The sequence below is a fragment of the Trichosurus vulpecula genome, chromosome 4 (genome assembly GCF_011100635.1).
Source record: "Trichosurus vulpecula isolate mTriVul1 chromosome 4, mTriVul1.pri, whole genome shotgun sequence".
NCBI lineage: Eukaryota > Metazoa > Chordata > Mammalia > Diprotodontia > Phalangeridae > Trichosurus > Trichosurus vulpecula.
Genome location: NC_050576.1, coordinates 259,004,994 through 259,028,276, shown reverse-complemented (window position 1 = coordinate 259,028,276; position 23,283 = coordinate 259,004,994). Strand labels below are relative to the sequence as shown.

At 41.4% G+C, this 23,283-nt stretch overlaps 1 protein-coding gene across 1 annotated transcript in view; it reads right to left on the bottom strand.

Moving 5' to 3' along the window:
* ERICH6 (glutamate rich 6) overlaps window positions 1–23,283 on the bottom strand; it is a 65,069-nt gene that overhangs the window by 17,363 nt on the left and 24,423 nt on the right. Inside the window, exons 8-14 of the mRNA XM_036753241.1 lie at window positions 18,421–18,522; window positions 17,225–17,388; window positions 16,552–16,610; window positions 15,526–15,677; window positions 10,368–10,453; window positions 6,899–7,054; window positions 5,556–5,784 (exon numbers count right to left, since the gene is read on the bottom strand). Coding sequence (XP_036609136.1) covers window positions 5,556–5,784; window positions 6,899–7,054; window positions 10,368–10,453; window positions 15,526–15,677; window positions 16,552–16,610; window positions 17,225–17,388; window positions 18,421–18,522 — 948 coding nt within the window. The remainder of the gene's footprint in view (window positions 1–5,555; window positions 5,785–6,898; window positions 7,055–10,367; window positions 10,454–15,525; window positions 15,678–16,551; window positions 16,611–17,224; window positions 17,389–18,420; window positions 18,523–23,283) is intronic.

Sequence of the window (23,283 nt, the reverse complement as noted above, 5' to 3'; positions counted from 1 at the left end):
CTGAGACCAGTTGGGAGAAGCAGGTATGCCAATTGGCTTTCCTGCAATGTGAGTATAATATCCCGAGAAAGGAGACCCTGAGCCTTGTCCTTTAGAGAGCCCAAGATTTCACTGAGACCAGTTGGGAGAAGCAGGTATGCCAATTGGCTTTCCTGCAATGTGAGTATAATATCCCGAGAAAGGAGACCCTGAGCCTTGTCCTTTAGAGAGCCCAAGATTTCACTGAGACCAGTTGGGAGAAGCAGGTATGCCAATTGGCTTTCCTGCAATGTGAGTATAATATCCCGAGAAAGGAGACCCTGAGCCTTGTCCTTTAGAGAGCCCAAGATTTCACTGAGACCAGTTGGGAGAAGCAGGTATGCCAATTGGCTTTCCTGCAATGTGAGTATAATATCCCGAGAAAGGAGACCCTGAGCCTTGTCCTTTAGAGAGCCCAAGATTTCACTGAGACCAGTTGGGAGAAGCAGGTATGCCAAGTGGCTTTCCTGCAATGTGAGTATAATATCCCGAGAAAGGAGACCCTGAGCCTTGTCCTTTAGAGAGCCCAAGATTTCACTGAGACCAGTTGGGAGAAGCAGGTATGCCAATTGGCTTTCCTGCAATGTGAGTATAATATCCTGAGAAAGGAGACCCTGAGCCTTGTCCTTTAGAGAGCCCAAGATTTCACTGAGACCAGTTGGGAGAAGCAGGTATGCCAAGTGGCTTTCCTGCAATGTGAGTATAATATCCGGAGAAAGGAGACCCTGAGCCTTGTCCTTTAGAGAGCCCAAGATTTCACTGAGACCAGTTGGGAGAAGCAGGTATGCCAAGTGGCTTTCCTGCAATGTGAGTATAATATCCCGAGAAAGGAGACCCTGAGCCTTGTCCTTTAGAGAGCCCGAGATTTCACTGAGACCAGTTGGGAGAAGCAGGTATGCCAAGTGGCTTTCCTGCAATGTGAGTATAATATCCCGAGAAAGGAGACCCTGAGCCTTGTCCTTTAGAGAGCCCAAGATTTCACTGAGACCAGTTGGGAGAAGCAGGTATGCCAAGTGGCTTTCCTGCAATGTGAGTATAATATCCCGAGAAAGGAGACCCTGAGCCTTGTCCTTTAGAGAGCCCAAGATTTCACTGAGACCAGTTGGGAGAAGCAGGTATGCCAAGTGGCTTTCCTGCAATGTGAGTATAATATCCCGAGAAAGGAGACCCTGAGCCTTGTCCTTTAGAGAGCCCAAGATTTCACTGAGACCAGTTGGGAGAAGCAGGTATGCCAATTGGCTTTCCTGCAATGTGAGTATAATATCCGAGAAAGGAGACCCTGAGCCTTGTCCTTTAGAGAGCCCAAGATTTCACTGAGACCAGTTGGGAGAAGCAGGTATGCCAATTGGCTTTCCTGCAATGTGAGTATAATATCCCGAGAAAGGAGACCCTGAGCCTTGTCCTTTAGAGAGCCCGAGATTTCACTGAGACCAGTTGGGAGAAGCAGGTATGCCAAGTGGCTTTCCTGCAATGTGAGTATAATATCCGGAGAAAGGAGACCCTGAGCCTTGTCCTTTAGAGAGCCCAAGATTTCACTGAGACCAGTTGGGAGAAGCAGGTATGCCAGTTGGCTTTCCTGCAATGTGAGTATAATATCCCGAGAAAGGAGACCCTGAGCCTTGTCCTTTAGAGAGCCCAAGATTTCACTGAGACCAGTTGGGAGAAGCAGGTATGCCAGTTGGCTTTCCTGCAATGTGAGTATAATATCCTGAGAAAGGAGACCCTGAGCCTTGTCCTTTAGAGAGCCCAAGATTTCACTGAGACCAGTTGGGAGAAGCAGGTATGCCAAGTGGCTTTCCTGCAATGTGAGTATAATATCCCGAGAAAGGAGACCCTGAGCCTTGTCCTTTAGAGAGCCCAAGATTTCACTGAGACCAGTTGGGAGAAGCAGGTATGCCAAGTGGCTTTCCTGCAATGTGAGTATAATATCCCGAGAAAGGAGACCCTGAGCCTTGTCCTTTAGAGAGCCCAAGATTTCACTGAGACCAGTTGGGAGAAGCAGGTATGCCAATTGGCTTTCCTGCAATGTGAGTATAATATCCGGAGAAAGGAGACCCTGAGCCTTGTCCTTTAGAGAGCCCAAGATTTCACTGAGACCAGTTGGGAGAAGCAGGTATGCCAATTGGCTTTCCTGCAATGTGAGTATAATATCCCGAGAAAGGAGACCCTGAGCCTTGTCCTTTAGAGAGCCCGAGATTTCACTGAGACCAGTTGGGAGAAGCAGGTATGCCAATTGGCTTTCCTGCAATGTGAGTATAATATCCGAGAAAGGAGACCCTGAGCCTTGTCCTTTAGAGAGCCCAAGATTTCACTGAGACCAGTTGGGAGAAGCAGGTATGCCAAGTGGCTTTCCTGCAATGTGAGTATAATATCCCGAGAAAGGAGACCCTGAGCCTTGTCCTTTAGAGAGCCCAAGATTTCACTGAGACCAGTTGGGAGAAGCAGGTATGCCAATTGGCTTTCCTGCAATGTGAGTATAATATCCCGAGAAAGGAGACCCTGAGCCTTGTCCTTTAGAGAGCCCAAGATTTCACTGAGACCAGTTGGGAGAAGCAGGTATGCCAATTGGCTTTCCTGCAATGTGAGTATAATATCCCGAGAAAGGAGACCCTGAGCCTTGTCCTTTAGAGAGCCCAAGATTTCACTGAGACCAGTTGGGAGAAGCAGGTATGCCAATTGGCTTTCCTGCAATGTGAGTATAATATCCCGAGAAAGGAGACCCTGAGCCTTGTCCTTTAGAGAGCCCAAGATTTCACTGAGACCAGTTGGGAGAAGCAGGTATGCCAATTGGCTTTCCTGCAATGTGAGTATAATATCCCGAGAAAGGAGACCCTGAGCCTTGTCCTTTAGAGAGCCCAAGATTTCACTGAGACCAGTTGGGAGAAGCAGGTATGCCAAGTGGCTTTCCTGCAATGTGAGTATAATATCCCGAGAAAGGAGACCCTGAGCCTTGTCCTTTAGAGAGCCCAAGATTTCACTGAGACCAGTTGGGAGAAGCAGGTATGCCAATTGGCTTTCCTGCAATGTGAGTATAATATCCCGAGAAAGGAGACCCTGAGCCTTGTCCTTTAGAGAGCCCAAGATTTCACTGAGACCAGTTGGGAGAAGCAGGTATGCCAATTGGCTTTCCTGCAATGTGAGTATAATATCCCGAGAAAGGAGACCCTGAGCCTTGTCCTTTAGAGAGCCCAAGATTTCACTGAGACCAGTTGGGAGAAGCAGGTATGCCAAGTGGCTTTCCTGAAAGGCATTTTGAGAAAACTAAACACTGAAATAATTACAAGGCTGCTTTAGTCCAATATGACATTCTTACTATGGGTTCTTTACTTGAATTCTAAAATTCTGAGTCCAGTCTACATACAGCCAAGTGACAAATGCAATTCACAAAGCATTTATTTACAGGTGCTAGACACTGGCCGTACAAATCCGAAAGTGCAAAAGCCCTTGACGTGGAGAGGTTTATATTGTGAGGGCTATACAGATTAAATACCAAACATGTTTAAAGTAAACAGTTGGTGGAACTGTGAACTGACCCAACCATTTTGGAGAGCAATCTGGAATTATGCCCCGAAAGTTATAAAACTGTGTATACTCTTTGACGCAGCAATACCACTATTAGATCTATTACCCAAGGCGGTCAGGGAAAAAGGGAAAAAAAAACCCTGTGTATTCTAAAATATTTGTAGCAGCAATCTTTGTGGTGATAAGGAACTGGAAATTGTGGGGTGCTTGTCAACTGAGGAATGGCCAAATGAGTTGTGATATATGATTGTTACGGAATACTCCTGTGCTATAAGAAATGATGAACTGGTTGAGGACTTGGATGAAATAATGAAAAGTGAAGTGAGCAGAACCAAGAGAATGCTGTATACAGTAACAGCAGTATTGTTTGAAGAACAACTCTGAGCGACCAAGTTATTTTTAATATTAAATTACTCAAATGAACTACAAAGGACCTATAAATGAAGATGCTATCCACCTCCAGAGAAAAAAATGACAAATAGTAGTATGTATAGTATGGTTTTACACACACACACACACACACACACACACACACACACACGTGGTCTTCTCTAGTGTGGAGTGGGGAGTGAGAGAAAAAAAAATAAAAATAAAACGTGCACAGCAGAGAACAAAAGAAAACTCAGAGGGACGTACAGTAAAGCAGGGTAGTTTTGAAAACAATGTGCAGTGTGTATTCCAGAGTTTGTTTTTAAAGTAAACAGTGAAATGGAGATTCATGGTTTCATATTGAATCTTCTTGTTGTGGTGTGTACATGGAAATGCTTTTTTTTTCTTTTTGTATTTAAGTTCAAAATTAATAAAAAAATTAAAAACAAAGTAAATAAAAAGTCATTTTGAGGTGAGGAAGAGCTTGTTGTACAGTCATTTTCAGTCATGTCCTATTTTGTGATTCCATTTGGTGTTTTCTTGGCAAAGATATTCGAGTGGTTTGCCATTTCCTTCTCCAGCTCATTTTATAAATGAAGAAATTGAGGGTAGACAGGAGTAAGTATATTTCTTAAGGACACACATCTAGTAAGTGTCTGAGGCCAGACTTGAGCTCATGAAGATGAGTCTTCCTGACCCCAAGCTGGGCACTCTATCCACAGTGCCACCTAGTACTGCCAACCAAAAGCTTCTTGTAGATGGTAGCACTTGAGCTGGACTCAGAAGGAGACCAGGGACTCTGAAAAGGAGGCAGAGGTGAAGAAGGAGAGCATTCTAGGCATGGGGGGGGGGTGATAGTGCAGCTAGGGAGCAAAGACATAGAACTGAGAGATGGAAAGTTGTACATGAGAATCAGCAAGTGGGATGTAGGATGTATAATTATGGAGTTGTAACATGAAAGAAGCTGGCAGTGCTAATCTGGGGGCAGATTATGAAGGCTGAACTGAAACATTTCTACTGAATCAGAGAAGAGGGAGCCATTGAAGTTACTTGAGCCTAGGACTGACATGGTCAGGCCACCTATGCTTTAGGGTAATAAATATGGCGACCATGCGGAGGTTGGGTTGAATTAATCAGTAACACCATCCTCTGGATAAAGGATGACAAAATCTTTTCCAAGAGCTCGAGAGAACTATCCTCCTTCATGTACTAGATGGTCTAGACCAAGGGTCAGCAAACTATGGCTCAAGGTTCAAATCTAGCTCTTTCCCTGTTTTTGTACAGCCCACAAGCTGAGTGGTTTTTATATTTTTAAATACAATAAAACTTTATTTAAAAATATAAAAACCATTCTTAGCTGGCCAGGGCATAGTTTTCCCATCTAGCCATGTTAACTTGTATGTGAAGCTCTTTCTGATTTCTTCAGTTGCTGATGTCTTGTGCCCTCCACGTTACCTTGTCTCTATTTCATATATACCTCTAGGCACATGTTGTCTCCCCTAAAAAAATGTAAGGACCTTTGGGATGGAGACTGTTTCACTTTTGACTTTGTATCCCTAGAGCCTTGCATAATGCCTGGAATCGAGTAGGTGCCTTATCAATGTTTGCTGGTTAATTAATTGATTAAATTTCAAAAATATACTAACCTTCACCTTGGTTCCCACATTCATTCTTGCCTGTTGCCCCAGTGCTAGAAAAGAGACAATAACTTTGTCTTGATCTAATATCCGGACGCCCACGTAATTGTTTAAAGACAGAAATATTGGTTTAAATGAAATCAAGGGCAATGAAGTCATGGTACTGGACCATTTCCACGTCCTCACTCGGTTGCCTTCTTGGTCTGAAAATTGCCCTCCCAAGAGGTTGATGTTGACCCTAAAAAAAGAAGGGCAAGGAAAAGCATGTAAGCATTTCTAAATGTCAGGCCCTCAAGGTTCTAGAGGACTTTAAGACTTCCATACTCCTTGTTTCCCAGAGACCTTGTAGTTAAGGTGGTACAATTAATATTCTGCCCATTTTACAGATGGGGAAGCTCCAAGAGGTTAAGTAAATTTCTCATATGGTTATGCTGTGTATCAGTAATTAAGGTGGGACTTTCTTTTACTGTTGTCTCTTCTAGCACTTATTTAATCAAGTGCCCTTGAAGAGTCTGGTCTTTGTTTCTTTGATTGGATCAAGAGTCTTTGATGACCTCCTTGCCTCAAGGGAAAGCCTGGTTTGCATGGGTTTGAGTCTCATGTTTGTGATGCTTTTAGGTCACGTGGGCCTGAGTAGCATGTTGTGGCACCCTTTGACCCTGAACAGGATATATAAACCCAGAGGCTGGCATTTTTCCTTGGGGCTCTCACTCATTGGAAGAGTATAGGTGTGGAGACTCTGGGTAGCCATGAAGGAGCCCCCTGGCTTTGAAGAAACCTGGATGTTGGTTTGTATTTGGTCTGTTTATAATGTATGTTTGTAAGTTGTTTGTATTTGCTCTGAAGTTCAGGTTGCTGGCTTTTTCTCCTGAACTAAGTGAATGATATTTATATGTTGGATTAAAGTGAGATTGTTAACCCCTTAAAGTTACTTTGCTTAGTAAAGCAGATCAGAAGAACCTGTGCTGGCAGCTCTTGTTGCTGGTCTTGTTGGGTCTTACACCTCAACAGCAGCTGCTAGCCACATTGTTGTTACATGCTGCTAGTAGGCATTGAAGCTGGGACTCACACTCAGGTCTTGTGATTCAAGAGCTACTATTCTTTTCAGGTGGTTAGGTCATGTTGACTCTACTTCCCCAAAGTGAAGGACAATTTATGCTAGCCAATGGTGCAAGTCAATTGCTCCTTAGAAGTACCTCTTCTGTCCAGAAGCTTAAATACCATTTGGATTGGAATCTAAATTTTGCTCCATAATTCAGAATGAAATAGTTTTGAACTACCAGGGATGTCCCCCAATGTGGTGCATCAGTAGACAAATTTACATGGAAGCAGGCAGAACTCAAACAACATACCAAATGTTTCCATTGGGATAGTAGCAGGTAATTTTGCCACTGGAATCAAATATTGCCCTAATTGCTGGTTTGTTTGTTGTATCTTCTTGGATCACACAAATTAAACCTTTCACTCTGTTGGTCACAAGGACTGCTGCTAAATTTCCTGAGGGGTAGCTGGGATCAGATAAGGACAACTGAGTCACTGAAACATTGACCACCTTCTTCCCCAACTGGCCCAATTCCATTCAGGTCAACAGACATTTCTTACCAGCAGAACAGTCTGCTAGACCACTGGGGGAGACCCACAGACAAGATTTGGTCCCTGCCTTTAGGGAATTTACAGGTTGGGAAGGGGCTTGACATGAATAGAAAACACTAACATAGAAAACAGAACAGACAGTATGAATCAAAAGATGTCAAGGAAGGGGTAGTTGAGGTCTGAGGAAGGAAAGATCATTTCCAATTGTGGAGACCAAGGGAAGGCCATCCTGGAGATGTGGGTCAAAAAGGATGGATAGGATTTCAACAGACAAAGATAGGAAGAGGACTTTCTAGGCATAAAGAATAGTGGAGGCAATGGGTTAGAAACCCAAGGGGAGGGCAAGTGGTCCAATTTAACCATAGCACAGAGTACATAGAGGGCAAGATAGCACCAGATTGTGGAGGACTTTGGGTAACAGGCTAAGGGATTTGAACTTTGCTTAGAAAACAATAGAGAAGCATTGAATAACTTTATAAGGAAGGGTCATCTGGGAGTCAGGATATGGAGACCCATTGGGAGGCCATTGTGAGAGTCCAGGTAGGCAGTAATAAGGACCTGGAATGGGATGGTGACAGTGAGAATAGAAGGGATAGATGGATGTGAGATGGCTGATGGCAGGCTTGTCCTTGTCGCTGGTCTGGTTGGGTCTTACATCTCAGCAGCAGCTGCAAGCCAAATTGTTATTACATGCTGCTAGTAGGCATTGGAGCTGGGACTCACACTCAGATCTTGTGATTCAAGGATCTGAGGATTTAGGGAATAAGACTTGGAGCGGGAAGGCACTTTAGAGGTCATCTAGTCCAACCCCCCCCCCCAATTTTACAGCCTGGGACCCTGAAGAGACTTGTTCAAGGTCTGAGGTAGTAAGTGGGAGGGTTAGAATATGAACCTGCCTTCAGGCCAAATGCTCTTTCTGTTATTTTGTGCTACACTCAGACATCAAAGTTAAGGCATCTGTGATTTCATCCCTGGGGGATTTCCTTCCCTTCCACCAGTGGGGAACACAGTCATCTATACTTAAGGAGAGAAGTCTGAGGGGAATATCCAAAGCTCCAGAAGCTTGTGACTTGCTTGTGTCCACACAGCTAGTGTCAGGGGTGGGACTTCCTGACTATACCCTCAGCTCTCTGTCCATATTAGCAAGTGATTGCTCTCCACTGTTCCTCAAGTCACCAAAATGTTGCCTGGCCCATTCCTCCCCAGGATGTACTCAGGACTTCTCTACTACCTCTGTGTCCTCCCATCCAACCTCCTTGGTTTCCTTTTATGTATTATCTTCACCTCTTAGAATGTAGGCTCCCCGAGGGCAGGGACTGTTTTACCTTCTACTTATATTTGTAGTCCCAGCACTTTGAAAAGTGCTTGGAACATAGTAAGCTCTTAATGCTAGTTGAGTGACAGAATGACTAGATGCACTGGTCATGTGGTGAGGGCAGGTGATGATAGATTGATTGACAGGGTCCCACTGGAGAAGGAGAAGAAGACAAAGAAGGCCATCAGTGTATTGGGTGGGTCTCCTAAGGGGGGTCCAAGGTAGACAAAGTAGGGCAGGTATGTATGGGTGCGATCTGTACCTTACTCAGACATCTTCCTCTCTTATCCACTCTGCCTCACCATCATCTCACATAATCAAGCCATCGTCTGCCTTTATAGCATCCCTCGTATCCATGTCCCCACTCCCCTGGATTATTGCAATGGCCTTCTGGTTGGTCTCCCTGCCTCAAGTATGTCCACACTTCAGTCTCATCTAATCAGTTGCCAAAGTGTTTTTCTAGAAGTGCAAGGCTAACCATGTCACCCTCTAATTAATAAACTTCAGTGGTAACTTGTTTTGTCTGGGATCAAATACAATCCCCCTGGCATTTAAAGTCCTTCACCACCTGGCCCCTTCATAGGCAGCTGGGCTGACTGGAGGGCTGGACTCTGGACTCAAGAGGCAGGAACACCTAAGCTCAAATCCCACTTCAGATCCTTACTAGCTCTGTGACTCTGAGCACATCACTTAACCTCGGTTTCTTCATCCGTAAAATGGGGAAAAAATAATAACACCTACCTCCCAGGGTTGTTGTGAAAATAAAATGAGATAATTGTAAAGTGCTTTGCAAACCTCAAAGCACTATATAAATGCTATCTATTTATTATTTTATAAGCTTTCCAGTCTTTTAAAAAAATCTTTACTTCCCTCCACACTCTTCACATACAGCATTCCATCTCCTGATTCTGTGAATTTGTACAGGCTGTCCCCTCTGCCTGAAGATGTGATCCTCTTCACCTCCACCTCTTAGCAACCCTGGCTTCCTCTGAGGTTCAGTTCACACCCTGACTAATGTAGGAAGCCTTTCCTGATCTCCTGCCATCCTCACCCCTACTGTGAGTGTCTTCATCCATATCTATATCCACACATTATACATGTATCTATTATTTCTATTTATACATGTATGTATAGCTGTATCTGTGTGTGTGTACACATATATGTATAACCACATACAGATACACAGTACAGATAGTGTGTGTACGTGTATGTATATGAATACAGATATACATACATTCACATATATTTACAAAGTTGTTTCCATGTTTTTTCTTTAATGTAAGCTTCTTGAGGGCAAGGAACAATTTTGCTTTTCTTTGTAGCCCCAGAATTTAATACAGTGCTCGGCACATAGAAAATACTTAATAAATTCTTGTTGACTGACTAAAAGAAGCATCCAAACTGATAAGATCACAGATTCCTTGTACATGATTCTAGCTGATAATAGTGAATTATCTAAGGGGTTTCTCTGACTCAGAGTTGATGTGAACACATCACAGAATTACTTTAAAATCAGATACAGTTTTCAGAAAAGTCAAAAAAGAGTTGGAACCAGGACACAGAGTAATAATTAATTATAATACATAATCATATTATATTATGTAATTAAGTATGATTAATAGTAAGTTTAAAAATTGGTTTTTCTGACAATTTGTCACTGGATCTGGACTAAGGTAAAAAAGATCCTTTCCACAACTCTCACTAGAAAATACTATGTCATAGAAAGAAAATTCATAGAAAGTCTCCAGATTTCAGAAAGCTTTTTTTTTTCCTTATCCCTTTCTCCTATGAAGAACAGACTGGCGACTGGCCCATCAAGCAAGAGGAACCATGGTGACAATTGATTAGCACTCCCCTCAAAGGCATCACAAATGAATGGCGAAGTTAACAATTATATACAATGGAAAGGATACAATATTTGTGCTGTGCCATCTGGAAACATAGTCAGGAACTTTCCTCCATGTTTGTAGTGTTTTTCCAGGAACTCCTTTTCTATTTTCTGTGCACCAGAGGTAAGGAAAGTGCATTTAGCTGTCAATGTCTATGGAGACCACACGAATCAATTAAGGCTATAGATACCAGTAATGGCAAACAAAATGGGACTTTTTGCTGTTTTTACTTTTGGAGTGCTTCTCAGCACTAAGGCAATCAAGTGCCTTTGATTGAGCCTTACCTTTGTTTGAATCAAGAGTCTTTGATTGAATCAAGAGTCTTTGATGACCTGCTTAAGTCACAAGAAAGTCTAAGTCACATGAGTTTGAGTCACATGGTTGTGATGCTCTCTGACCCTGATGAAGTGTATATATACTCTGAGGTTAGCATTTTGCTTTGGGGGATCACTCATTGGAAGAGTGTTCCTGTGACTTGGCCAGACAAGACTCTTGGTAGCTGTTAAGGAGCCCTCACCCCACCCCACCTTTGAAAACCCAGATGTTGGTGCTTCTCTCTAGTAACTATGTATGTATTGCTATGGACAGATGGTTAGAAGCCCTGTCTGCTGATTTGTGTTATTTGCTCTGTTTATATAATTTCTACTTGTAATTTCTGTTTGCATTTTCTCTGAAGTTCAGGGTACTGACTTTTCCCCCTGAACTAAGTGAATGATATATGTATGTTTAATTAAAGTGAGATTGTAAATCCCTTAAAGTTGCCTTCCTTAGAAAAGCAAATCAAAGAACCTGTTCTAGCAGCCCTCCTGTGTGCTGTTGTTATTGGCCTTACACCTCCACAGCAGCTGCTAATAACGTTGTTGTTACAATACCAAGGGTTGCCTAACTGTGTTACTAAATGCAGAGCTTCAATTCTTTGTCCCTGCCACTAAAAACAAGTCTTAGAAATTAATGAGTCTATGGACATTAAAAATTCTGCCCCCAATAATATTTATAAATAGCAATTATTAAGTGTAATAGGGTCACAGATCGAGTTAAAAGGAACTGTCAAGGCCATCTAGTCTTACCTTACACTCAAATAAGAATCCCTTCTATGATATAGCCAACTAATGGTCTTCCAGCCCTTACCAAACATCCTCTAGGGAGGAGAAATGCAAGAGTTCCCGAGATAACCCTATTCAACTTCTGGATAGTTCTAATTGTTTGGAAGATTTTCCTTAAATGAAGATGAAATCTGCCTACTTTCCACCCACTGTTCCTAATTCTTCTCTCTCAGGCCAAGCAGAATGGATCTCCCTATTCTATCTTCCACATTCCAAGCTCTTCAAGCACCTGAAAACAGTCATTGCCATGATTTTCAAGACTTAAGTTTAGGCTAAGGAAAATTAGAAAATGACTAACAAGAAAAGGAAATACAAACTGGGGAAGTGGAGATTTTTTTAACATTCACTTTTTAAAGAAAAATTTGAGTTTCAAATTCTCTCTTTCCCACTTGCCTCACTCCCACCTATTGAGAAGGCAAGCAATATGATATGTTACACATGTGAAGTCACGCAAAATATATTTCCATATTATCCATGTTGAAAAAGCAAGAAACATATAGAAAAACATCAAAAAATTATACTTCAATCTGCACTCAGAGTTCATCAGATCTCTCTCTGGAGGTGGATAACATTTTTCATCATGGGTTCTTTGGAGGGTAAGTAGGCATAACCTTGAGAAGTAATGACCAGGCTGCCATCTTTGTTTGGGAAGAGAAGTAATGCCAAGTTTAAGTATGTTTACTCAAGTAACTTCAGAGGGGGAGATTTCAAACAGTTCAGAGAAAGGATAAGTAGGTTCTTATGGCTTGAGTCTCTTTCAAGGACTTAAATCTCACTCTATCCCCCCACCTCCACCCACATGACCATTACCCCATTTCTGGCCATCAACTCCTCTAGCCTAAGCTGCTGTAATTCGAATTTTCTGTTTCCAGTCTCTTCTGCAATCCATGCTCCACTCTGCTGCCACAATCATCTTCAGGCACATGTCTGACCTTATAATTTCCTAGACAGAAGGTCTATAGTGACTCCTTACTGTTATTAAGCTGAAATACCATCTGCTTAGCCTAAGACTTAAAGCATCTCACAGTGCGGCTCCCACTTTCATTTCTAGAATTCTGTCTAGTCCTTTCCCATACTCCTTATTTCAGCTAAGCTGACCTACTGAGCTCCACCTCAGGACCTCTGCATGGTCTGTCCCCTGCCTCAGGACCTCTGCATGGTCTGTCCCCTGCCTCAGGACCTCTGCATGGTCTGTCCCCTGCCTCAGGACCTCTGCATGGTCTGTCCCCTGCCTCAGGACCTCTGCATGATCTGTCCCCTGCCTCAGGACCTCTGCATGGTCTGTCCCCTGCCCCTGGAATACACTTCTTTAGCCTCACCTATTTTTACCTTCCATCAAAACTGAATTCAGGTGCCCCATCTGACATGAAGTCTTTCTGATACCCCTAGTTGTTTGTGCTTGCTTTCTTCTCAAATTACCTTGCATTTATTTATATCTGTATACATTATGTCCGGTCGTGTGCTGGTAAATTTTAACAAACAACTCTATGGAAAAAATGTACTCAGGATATATTTTTAAGTTTCATCTGCATTATTAACATCCCTCCCCCCAACCCAATCACTTTCTAAAGTCTATCTAGACAATCAACAAAACAATGAATGAAATCCTGATTTGTAGTTTGCTGATTTCTGAGGCGTAAATGATCTTACTGAAAATTTAATAATCAACTTTGGAGAGGGGTAAGAGCTGGCTCTAGTACACCTCTGGTCATATGCCCCTGATAAAATGTATGCTCTTTGAAGGCAGGGACTGTTATGTTTTTGTATTATTATCTCCAGAGCCTATTCATGGCCGGGAGCACAGAAGGTACTTAATTGTAGGTATCTAAATGTGTAATGACTGCTCTAGGAGGTGGTGATTTTCCTTTCATTTAAGATTCTCAAGGGAAGAGTGAATACTTCTTAAGGATATCATATCTATTCTCTATAGAGTTGCCCCCCCCCCCAAAAAAAACCCTCTTTTTATTGCCCAGGTCTAAGCATGACAATTTCCTGCTCAGAAAACTCTTTGGCTCTCTACTTTCTATATAGCATTTAAGTCTGACATTTTAGGCAAACTCTGGCTCCCACCTACCTACTTTTCTGGTTTTATTTCATGTTTGTTTCAATCCCCTTCATGAACTGTACATTACAATAAAAATGGTTCACCATCCACTCAGACTCAATACCCTATTTCCCACCTATATGAGTTTCCAAAAGCCCAGAATGGGCTCTTTCCTCATCCCCACTTCCCTGAATCCTTTTCCTTCTAGGTACAGCTCAGTTGCCACCTTTTCCACAAAGCCTTCCTTCTCCTTTTCTCCCCTCCTACAGCTCTCTCTTGCCTCAATTTTTCTTGTATAGTAGAGGAATGTAAGGTCCCTGAGGGCAGGAATTATTGATTTTGTCTTTATATTCCAGCACCTAACACATGGTAGGCACTTAATGTTTCTTGTTGTATCATAAAGGAGATTCTCAATTTATCAAATTAAACTGAAGTTGGCTCAAGAGGGATGGTGGGCTCAGTAAGAAAAAAGCATTGATGCCAATCACATCATAGTCAGTTCTGAGAAATGAGAAAAGCGGGTAGTGTCTAAAGAGACAAATGTAGTTGAACAGGAAGATCAATTCTATATATAATTCATTGTCAGACTAAGATGTTTTAAAAGGCATCTTACACTATGACACTATGCCCAAAGGGCAATCAACCTGTGTATACCCTTTGATCTGGCAATACTAGGTCTATATCCCAAAAAGATCATAAAAAGAGGGAAAAGACCTAAATGCAAAAATATTTACAGCAGCCCTTTTCATGGTGGAAAAGTGTTGGAAATTGAGGGGATGCTTATGAATTGGGGAATGGCTGAACAAGTCGTGGTATATAAATGCAATGGAATATGGAATTGCTCCATAAGAAATGATGAGCAGGCAGATTTTAGAAAGACGTATATGAACTGATGCAAAGTGAAATGAGCAGATCCAGGAAAACATTGTACACAGTATCATCAACATTGTGTTGAATGACTTAGCTCTTCTGAGCAGCACAATGATCCAAGACAAGTACAAAGGACTCATGATAGAAAATGCCATCCGCATCCAGATAAAGAACTGATGGATTCTAAATGCAACTGAAGTACACTTTTTTCACTTTTTTTGTGTGTGTTTTTTTCCTTTTGATCTGTTTCTTCTTTTTTTTTGTCTCTTTCTTCTTTCAAAACTGTTACTAATATGAAAATGTTTTACATAATTGCACATATATAACCTACATCAAATTGCCTACCATTTTAAGAAGGGAGAGGAGGGAGGGAGAAAAATTTGAAAATTAATGCTAAGAATTGTCTTGGAATATAATTGTGAAGCACATAAAATACTGTTTTTAAAAATAAGAGGCATGTTACTAAGCACCAGTTTGTCTCCAAAATATCTGGGTTTTTCAGTTTATCACTCCAAGTTCAACATGAGCTATGAAGCTGCTATAGCTAGCAAAAAAAGGGCTAAGCTCTGACCACCCCATTTTGGAAGAGACACTGATTAGCTAGAGCATGTCTAAAGGCCAGTTTCCAAGATGTTGAGGGAACAAGAAACTATGCAACATGGCAACTGTTTGAGAGATTGGGGGATGTCCTATCTTGGAGAAAAGAAGACTATGGGCAGGGGACATGATTACAGTCTTCAAGTGTTTCAAAGTTTGCTGTATATTAGAGAAGATTGTTCTGCTTGGTCCTAGAAGACAGGATTAGGTTCACTAGTTAGAAATTATAGACAAGCAGACTTTAGCTCAACATGAGGAAAAACTTCATAAGAAATTAGTGCTGTCAAAACGTGTAGCGAGTTGCTTTATAAGGCCATGAGTTCTCTGTCATTGGAAGTCTTCAAAAAGAAGGTGAATGACCACTTGTTGGGAATTCTGTAGACAGGATTGATGATTTGAGTAGCAATTGGTTGAAATGATCTGTGAAACCCTTTTCAACTCTGTCTACAATTCTATGATTATATCACACTATCTCATTCCTGATAATGTTTATTTCATGACTTTAAATAAATGCTCAACATGGGTTAGAAAAATAAAAACCAAGTAAAAAGTGACAGAGAAAAATTACCTTTATGCAAGGTAGTATCCAAATATCACCAGAGTCAATAGAAAATGCACATAGATCCTCAAGTGAATCACCTAAGTCTTCATCCACCAGTATTTTTATTGAGGGGTTCCGGGCAAGTTGGTATGTTATTGTCCTAAGCTGCTTTACACCGACTTAAAAAAAAAAAAAGCACAAGCGAATGCTTAGAAAAACTCTAACATCAATATGCAACTCAATACTTTTCCAGAAACTCTCACGCAATACAGAAGTTTAATTTGTATTGCAACTTTCCAATTCTAATTCTTTCAGATATTTTTGTGGATTTTTTTATTGAAGAAAATAAAGAAGGAATGGCATTGAGTATGAGACCTTCTTTATCCACAATCCAATACAGTGGAACCCTCAATTATGTGGATTTTTTCTGGTACTCCATTTTTAAGAGAATGAGACAAATTGAAAGAAAGCAAATTTGTGTCCAGGATTGAGGCAGTTTAAAAATTTTTCATGGTCACTATCCATTGAATCCAGTCTCTATCTCTAATATTATACAGTCAGAATGTATATTCCAAAGGTTGGTCCTGAGGGTCTGTAGGGCCCTCAACCAACAAAGAAAGATTCAACTGTATTGGGGGACTGCTCTTAGCAAATGGCCAAAAACCAACTCAGATTTTTCAATTAGAGTTGAAATACAAAAGGGTTTCCAATTAGCCAGAATGTCTAAGGTTCTATTTAGAACACTCCATTGTATTAGCATTTCAGTTCATCGATCTTTTGTTATCCTTGAAGAGATTTTTGCCCCTAATTGGCTCAGTGACCTCTTTAATGTAGGCACTCCCTGCCCCAATCCAGACCTTCTCATCCCATGTGATTCTTATTCATGTCCTCCCATAACTCCCAACCAAAGAAGCTACCCAGTATGCAAAGACCTTCCTCTAGCATGTTTGTATCCTAAAGTCAACAACAAAGAGGTTATTCTTTAAAATGCTGATAGCAAAGGTTCAGGTGTTTTAATTATCTTGGGCTGCCCATTAGCTAGAATGAACTCACCCTCATCTGGCTCATTTGCCATGAATGCAAAGGTTCTGGCCATCTGTCTCTCTTGCTGTCTAAAGAAATGAAGACATATGATACCAAGATGCAATTATACTTAGGTGATTGTGGATCCAGCAAACCTCCCCACTTTTGGTAACCTGATGAAATCTATTATAACTTTAATTTGATGGGACCAACCTGGAAGTCTTGCTACTTCCTGAACTCCATGAGAGTAGAGTCTGTCTTATCTATCTCAGTGTCCCCAGAGATATAGAAGGGTGTGTGTGTGCGCATGTGCGCGCACACACGTGCTTATGTGCATGGAATCATCGATTTAAATCTGGAAGGGACCTCAGAGGCCATTTCTTAGTCCAACCCTTTCATTTTACAAAGAAGGAAATTGAATGCCAGGAGGAGAGTGGGCTTCCTCAAAGAAGTGGTATGACTTCCCTAAGGTCAGCTAATACATAGAATAGCCAGGATTCAAACACATGCCCTCTGACTTCCCTTCCAGGGAACTGACTCTAAAGCCACTAGATGGTCCATCTCTTTCTGGATGAGAAGCTCTGCTGCTAAATGCCATTGGGTCTTTGTGCACTTGATCAAAGTTGCGCTGTCTGTAGTTAACATCTGAAGAACATGTGGCACCTAGGTGCTAGGAGCTACCACTCAGGCTGATTCACGTTACCTCCGAAGTGCTGTTTCTTTTGCTTTGAGTCTCTCCTGCTCACTGCCAAAGGCTGCATGGGGCTCGATGGAGATTAAATCTGATTTTGGATACATACTTTCGATTAGGTTCCTTTCATGGAGAACATATTCAAATAGCTTCTTGAACTCAAGACAACAGAAGAGCTGGAAAACAAAGTTGTGTTTGTTAATTATTGATGAACTAGGTGGAAGGTTGGTTTAAAAATTGATGACCACCCATAAAATTACAGTTAAAGTTTTGTATGAAGACATGCTGGTAGAGGGGTGGGTGAGTAAAGCAATCACATCATCCCATCCCACTTAAAGTAAGTTAAAAACCTCTCTTCCTGATACATTTATCACATGAGAATATCTTTCAACTGGTCACTAGTGAGCATGGCTTGGACACCTCTCTAGATGTCAAAGGAATCCTCTTCTGATTGACTGAAGAACTTGGTCTTGCCCACTGGAGATTTGCATAAAACCAAGTTGCTAATAGGAATCTGAGAGGCAAGCAACCTGGCATCGAGTTGTTCCAGGCCAAATGAATTCTTTGGGGAGATCAGGGAATGTGTACACCTGGGTCTCTTCCTTAGCCCATTAGCTTGAGGAAGTCCTTTTGAGCTCTGAAAGGTCTTGAGGATTTTGGACTTGCCATCAGCATCCTAGCAACATCTCAGGAACAGCTGATGGCAGCATCTTTATTGAGAGTCAAGGACAGACGAAAAGCTAAAGGAAATGTCTTCAGGATTCCAGAAAAAAAAAAAAAAGGTCTTCCAGAAGCTATGAGTTACCTGTTTGTGATCTCTAAGCTTAAGTCCACTTTCCCCTGGATTCCATGTACTTATTGGAGAATGGGTCACAGAAAGAAGCTTTGAGGTAACTATTCCACATTAGTAAATAAATAACTCTTTCTAAAAGCTAATTAAGTCTGGCTAGCTAATGGATATCAACCAATAATCATAGGGCACTGGAGGGAGCTTGTGAGCTAACTATGGCATTAGAAAAACAACCCTCAATCCCTCAGGGCTACCCTTAGACTCCTAAAGAGAAGTACAATATCAGTTCTCTGGGGACTTGACTTATTGGTGTGAATAGGGATTAGGATGGTTGTCTCAGACCATGTGTTACACTATAGTATTTTGTAAATGTTTCCCTAGCAAACCTTTGTTTTGCAGGCTTTTTCACACATCTTACATTCTCATAGGTTTCAGGGTCAAAATCAATATCATCCAGGGAAGGAAATGGTCTCAGTTCACATCCACAAAACTCACAGCAGGCAGAGTACTCCGTGTCCCACTGTTGGAAAAAATAAAAATAACCAACGGTTGATATGTACAATAATATCTAAAAGGGATCAGAGGATCATATACCTACACTGGAAGGGATGTTTGAAGTCATTTATTACAACTTTGTCAAATAAGAAAACCAAGGACTGGAGAGGACAGGCGGATTGCCCAACATCTTCACATGGCAGTCAGTGACAAAGTCAGCATTTGACTCCAAGCCTGGTGCTCTGACCTGGGAAGGGGTCTTAGAGGTTATCTAGCTCAATCTTCTTATTTTATATATGAGTGAACTGAGGCCCAGGGAGTTTCAGTCAATTCCATAGACATTTGCTACTTGCCTACTCTGTGCTGGGCACTTTTCTTGGCACCATGAATGCAAAAGCCAATGGACCAACAGTCCTGATCTCTAGGAGCTCCCCATCTACTGGACACTTGCCCCAGCTCATAGGTTTGGTAGCAAACAGGATTGAACTTTGGCTCTCTGCCTCCAAATTTAGCATTTTCCCCCTGCACAACCTGCTTTCTGGTAAAAGTGCATAAAGTTGAAATTCTATTTCCTCTCTGTGACTATAAAGTCCTCTGGTCAACTTGCTCCTCTTTTAGCAGAACCACTAAAATATACACACATACATACAAATATGTGTGTATGTATTTACTAATTACTTTGCTTTTCTCCAATACTTTTATAAATATACATGTAAATATATTACATATTTAATGTAATATATTATACAATATAAAGTAATATAATATATTGTTGAAAGAAAAATCTTCATTAGGCTCTCACCTAATAAATAAGACAAGGTAAGGAAAATGAGGCAAAAAGGAGTTTATTATCACAGACAAGGTATACAATTTGTCCCCAAGCTAATTCCCCCATTGTTGTTCAGTTGTGTCTGACTCTGTGACCCAAGTTGGGGTTGTCTTGGCAAAGATACTGTAGTGTTTTGCCATTTCCTTCTGCAGCTCATTTTACAAATGAGGAAACTGAGGCAAACAGGGTTAAGTGACTTGCCCAGGGTCACATAGCTAGTAAATGTCTGAGGCTGGATTTGAATTCAGTCCTTCTGGACTCCAACCTTTATCCACTGAGATACCTAACTGCCCTTGTTCAGACTTTTAAAGACATTTTCCTAACAAGAGAGGTCAATTCTGATAGGTTTATAATTCAAAGTTATCAGTGTCAAATTTATAGTCCTGGATGCTGATTTCTAAAGGGGATCAAAGCATAGATGGGTTGCTCTTTCCTACACTTGGTTTGGCACCTTCAGGAATTCCCCTCACAAGAGAGCTGTCATTAGAATCTGTGTAGCTTCCTCCCCTGATGAAGGAGCTGTCCTTAATAGAGGGCTATCATGTGTATACTTGATAGAAGAGGGGTGGGAAATTATGCAAGTTCACTCGATTTAGCTTGTTGTGACTAAATTCTAGACAATAATTTAGTAACATAACGTTGATTGGTTGGTTGTTATCCTTTGTACTCAGAGAGAACCAAAATTACATCACTATGTCACAGTCAATGTCGTGTGTCTGACGGTGGCTGATCAGACCAATATGAGCTCAGAAGACTCTATGTCAGTTTGGGCACAAATAGTCTGTACAAACATTTGGAATAGAGATGCACCTAAATTCACGCATTTCATATTTCTTTTGAGCTACTGCAATTTTGCTTCACTTATACAGCAGAGCACCTTCTTTGATGTGGATATACCATGCTGGTCAGTCTTTTGCCAGTGCCTCCTATGTCACATAATAGATTCCAAAGTTCTTCAGAGAGATCTTAAGAGTATTCTTGTATTACTTCTTCTGACTTTTGAGTGCTTGCCTCATGTGGGTTCCCTATAAAATAGTCTTTCAGGCAAACATACATTTGGCATTCGAACAATGTAGCCAGCCCATCAGTAGAGTTTGAATGCCTGGTAGTTCAGCTTGAGAAAGGACCTGCAGGGATGGGCCTACTATAGACAAAGTGTTATTATAAAATCCCAAGTCAGATATTTAAATAAACGTGGCAGAAATTCTGTACCCAAGGAGCCATTCTTGTCAAATTAGTCACCTTAAGTCACCTCTGTAAAATGAAGACAGCACCTGCCTCACAGCATTGTGGTAATGATCAAATGAGGCAACATACATGAGGTCTTTGCAAATCTTGGAGGTATGCAAAATGCTTTTTGTTCTAATTCATGGGAGATTGCAGTGAAGTTACAAACAAAAACCAAACTCTAGAGATGTAATGCTTGTGTTTCCCACTGAAACATCATAAGACTGTGCCCTTTTACTAGGCTCTAATGAAAGAAGAGATCTTTGAGGCTCTGAGAGTAGCATCCAATAACCATTTGTGCACAAAACTGAAGGAAAAACAATCAAGCCTGGGCATGAGTACTGGCAGTTGGACATATTACAATGTCAACATCTAAGTTGGCCTTAGGATCATAGAATCTTCCTTTCACTGCCCCTTACCCTTTTCTCTTGGATACTTTCTCCTTTCTAGGTTTTCCTGATACTATCATCTCCTAGTTCTCCTTCTACCTGGCTGACCAATCCTCTTCAGTCTCCTTTGAGATTCATCTAGGTCCCACCAACTAACCTTGAGTGTTCCCCAGGCTCTGCCCACGGTTCTCCTCTCTTCTCCCTCTTATACTATTTCACTTGATGATCTCATCAGCTCCCAAGGGTCCAACTTTATGCTGACAGTTCTCAGATCTACTTCTGCAACCCTAACCCTGCTCCTAACTTCCATTTTCACATCTCATGTTCACATAACATTTTCACATAGGTAGTCACCTATGAGACATCTAAAACTGTCCTGTAGAAATAAACCCAACATGTCCAAAACTAAATTTGTCTTTCCTTCCCAAACTCTGCTCTCTTCCAAACTCCCCTACTGCTGTTGAAGGCACCACCATCCTTCCATTCACATAGGCTTGCAACCTAGGTGTCATTCTAGACTCCCCATTCTCTCTCAACCCCCTCTCCACCATATCCAACCCATTGCCAAATCCTGTCAATTCTACCTGCATGATATCCTCTGCTCTCTGATACAGACACTGCCCTTGTACAGGTCCTCATCATCTCTCACCTGGACTACTGCAATAACCTTATGGTTGGTCTTTCTACCTCAGGTCTTCCACTCAACTGTCAAACTGATCTTCTAAGGTGCCAGGCTGGGCTGAGACCACATTTCTCTCCTACTCAATAAATTCCACTGACTCATTATCCCCAGGATCAAATATCCTCTATTGTGCTTTTAAAGCCCTTACAACTGACCCCTTTCTTCCTTCCCAGTCTTCTTATATTTTACTACCCTCCACTTAGAACCTCTAGAACCCAGCAACATTGTCCTCCTTACTATTCCTTACACACAATGCCCAATCTCCTCCTATAAGCCTTGTCACTCACTACCTATCCTCTGTGCCTAGAATGCTCCCTCTCCTTATCTCCACCTCCTGCCTTCCCAAGTCTCAGCTAAAATCCACTTCCTGCAAGGACCCTCTTCCATTTTTCCTCGATGCTAGTGCCTTTCTTCTGAAATTACCTTCAATTTCCCCTGTAAACAGCAGGGTTATGGTAAATGTTTAACAACTAGAGCTCTGGAAAAAATGTGCACATGACACACTTTTAAGTATAAGTTATACAGCAATTCAGTATTACAGAGTAACTACATTATTAACATTCCTCCATCTCTTTCTTAATAGATGAAAGTATGCCCTACGATTGTACTAGAGGATGAATCAGCACCCTTCAAAATTCCATCCCCTTTCCATTCAATTTAATATAATCAATAGTAAGTGCCTACTATGTGGACAGTGTAATTTGTAACACAAAGGCCCTGTGTCTAAAGGCTTGTCTAGTTAGGCCCTAGATAAGCACAGGCAGATACATCTCAACTTTCCAACTCTCTTAACTTTCTTTCTCTGAAAATTATCCAGTCCTTTTCGATTTCTTTGCTTTGTAAAGTTTTCTTTTTTGACATATGTAACACCTAGAAAATATTGTGTCTCCCATAAGATATATTTCAATCTGTTTTATCCCCTTCCTTCCTTCCTCCCTTCCTCCCTCCTTTCCTTTCCTTTCCTTCCTCCCTCCATCCCTTCCTTTCTCCCTTCCTTCCTCTTTCCTCCTTCCCTCCCTCCCACCTCATAATATCCAAAGAGATGACCCCTATTTTCCAGAATGCTTTCTTTGCCTTTTGTTTTCTAAGGGGTTTATCCATTTTGTTATACAGAAATTCCACCAGGGATGATGATGATGATGATGATATTAGCTGGTATTTCTATAAGGCCCTAAGGTTTGCAAAGGACTTTACATAAATTATTATCTCATTTGATCATTACAATAACCCTGTGAGGTAGGCGCTATTATTATCCCCATTTTATAGATGAGGAAACAGTGTGAGAGAGGTTAAGTGATTCGTGCCCAGGATTAAGTACTTAGGTCAAATGTCAGAGGCAAGATTTGAACTCAGGTCTTCTTGACTCCAAGACAAACATTCTACCCACTCCACCACATTGCTGCTAAAAGCATGGCCTCCTTGGCATGCAGGAGGTTTTGAAGCCCAAGTGTAACATGCCGATGATTTGTCTCCCAAACACATTTCGAATTAGAATTTTTTCCTCCCTACTTTGACTTGACTTCCAATGAACTTCTGTTCTACTATTTAATAAACTTATTTCATAGAATAGCTTCCTGGGTTAATCATGGAGTGGGGTGTTGTTCTGGTTTTAAATCAACAGAAAAAAACAATTCTGAACTTCAGGGTCACCCTTTTGCT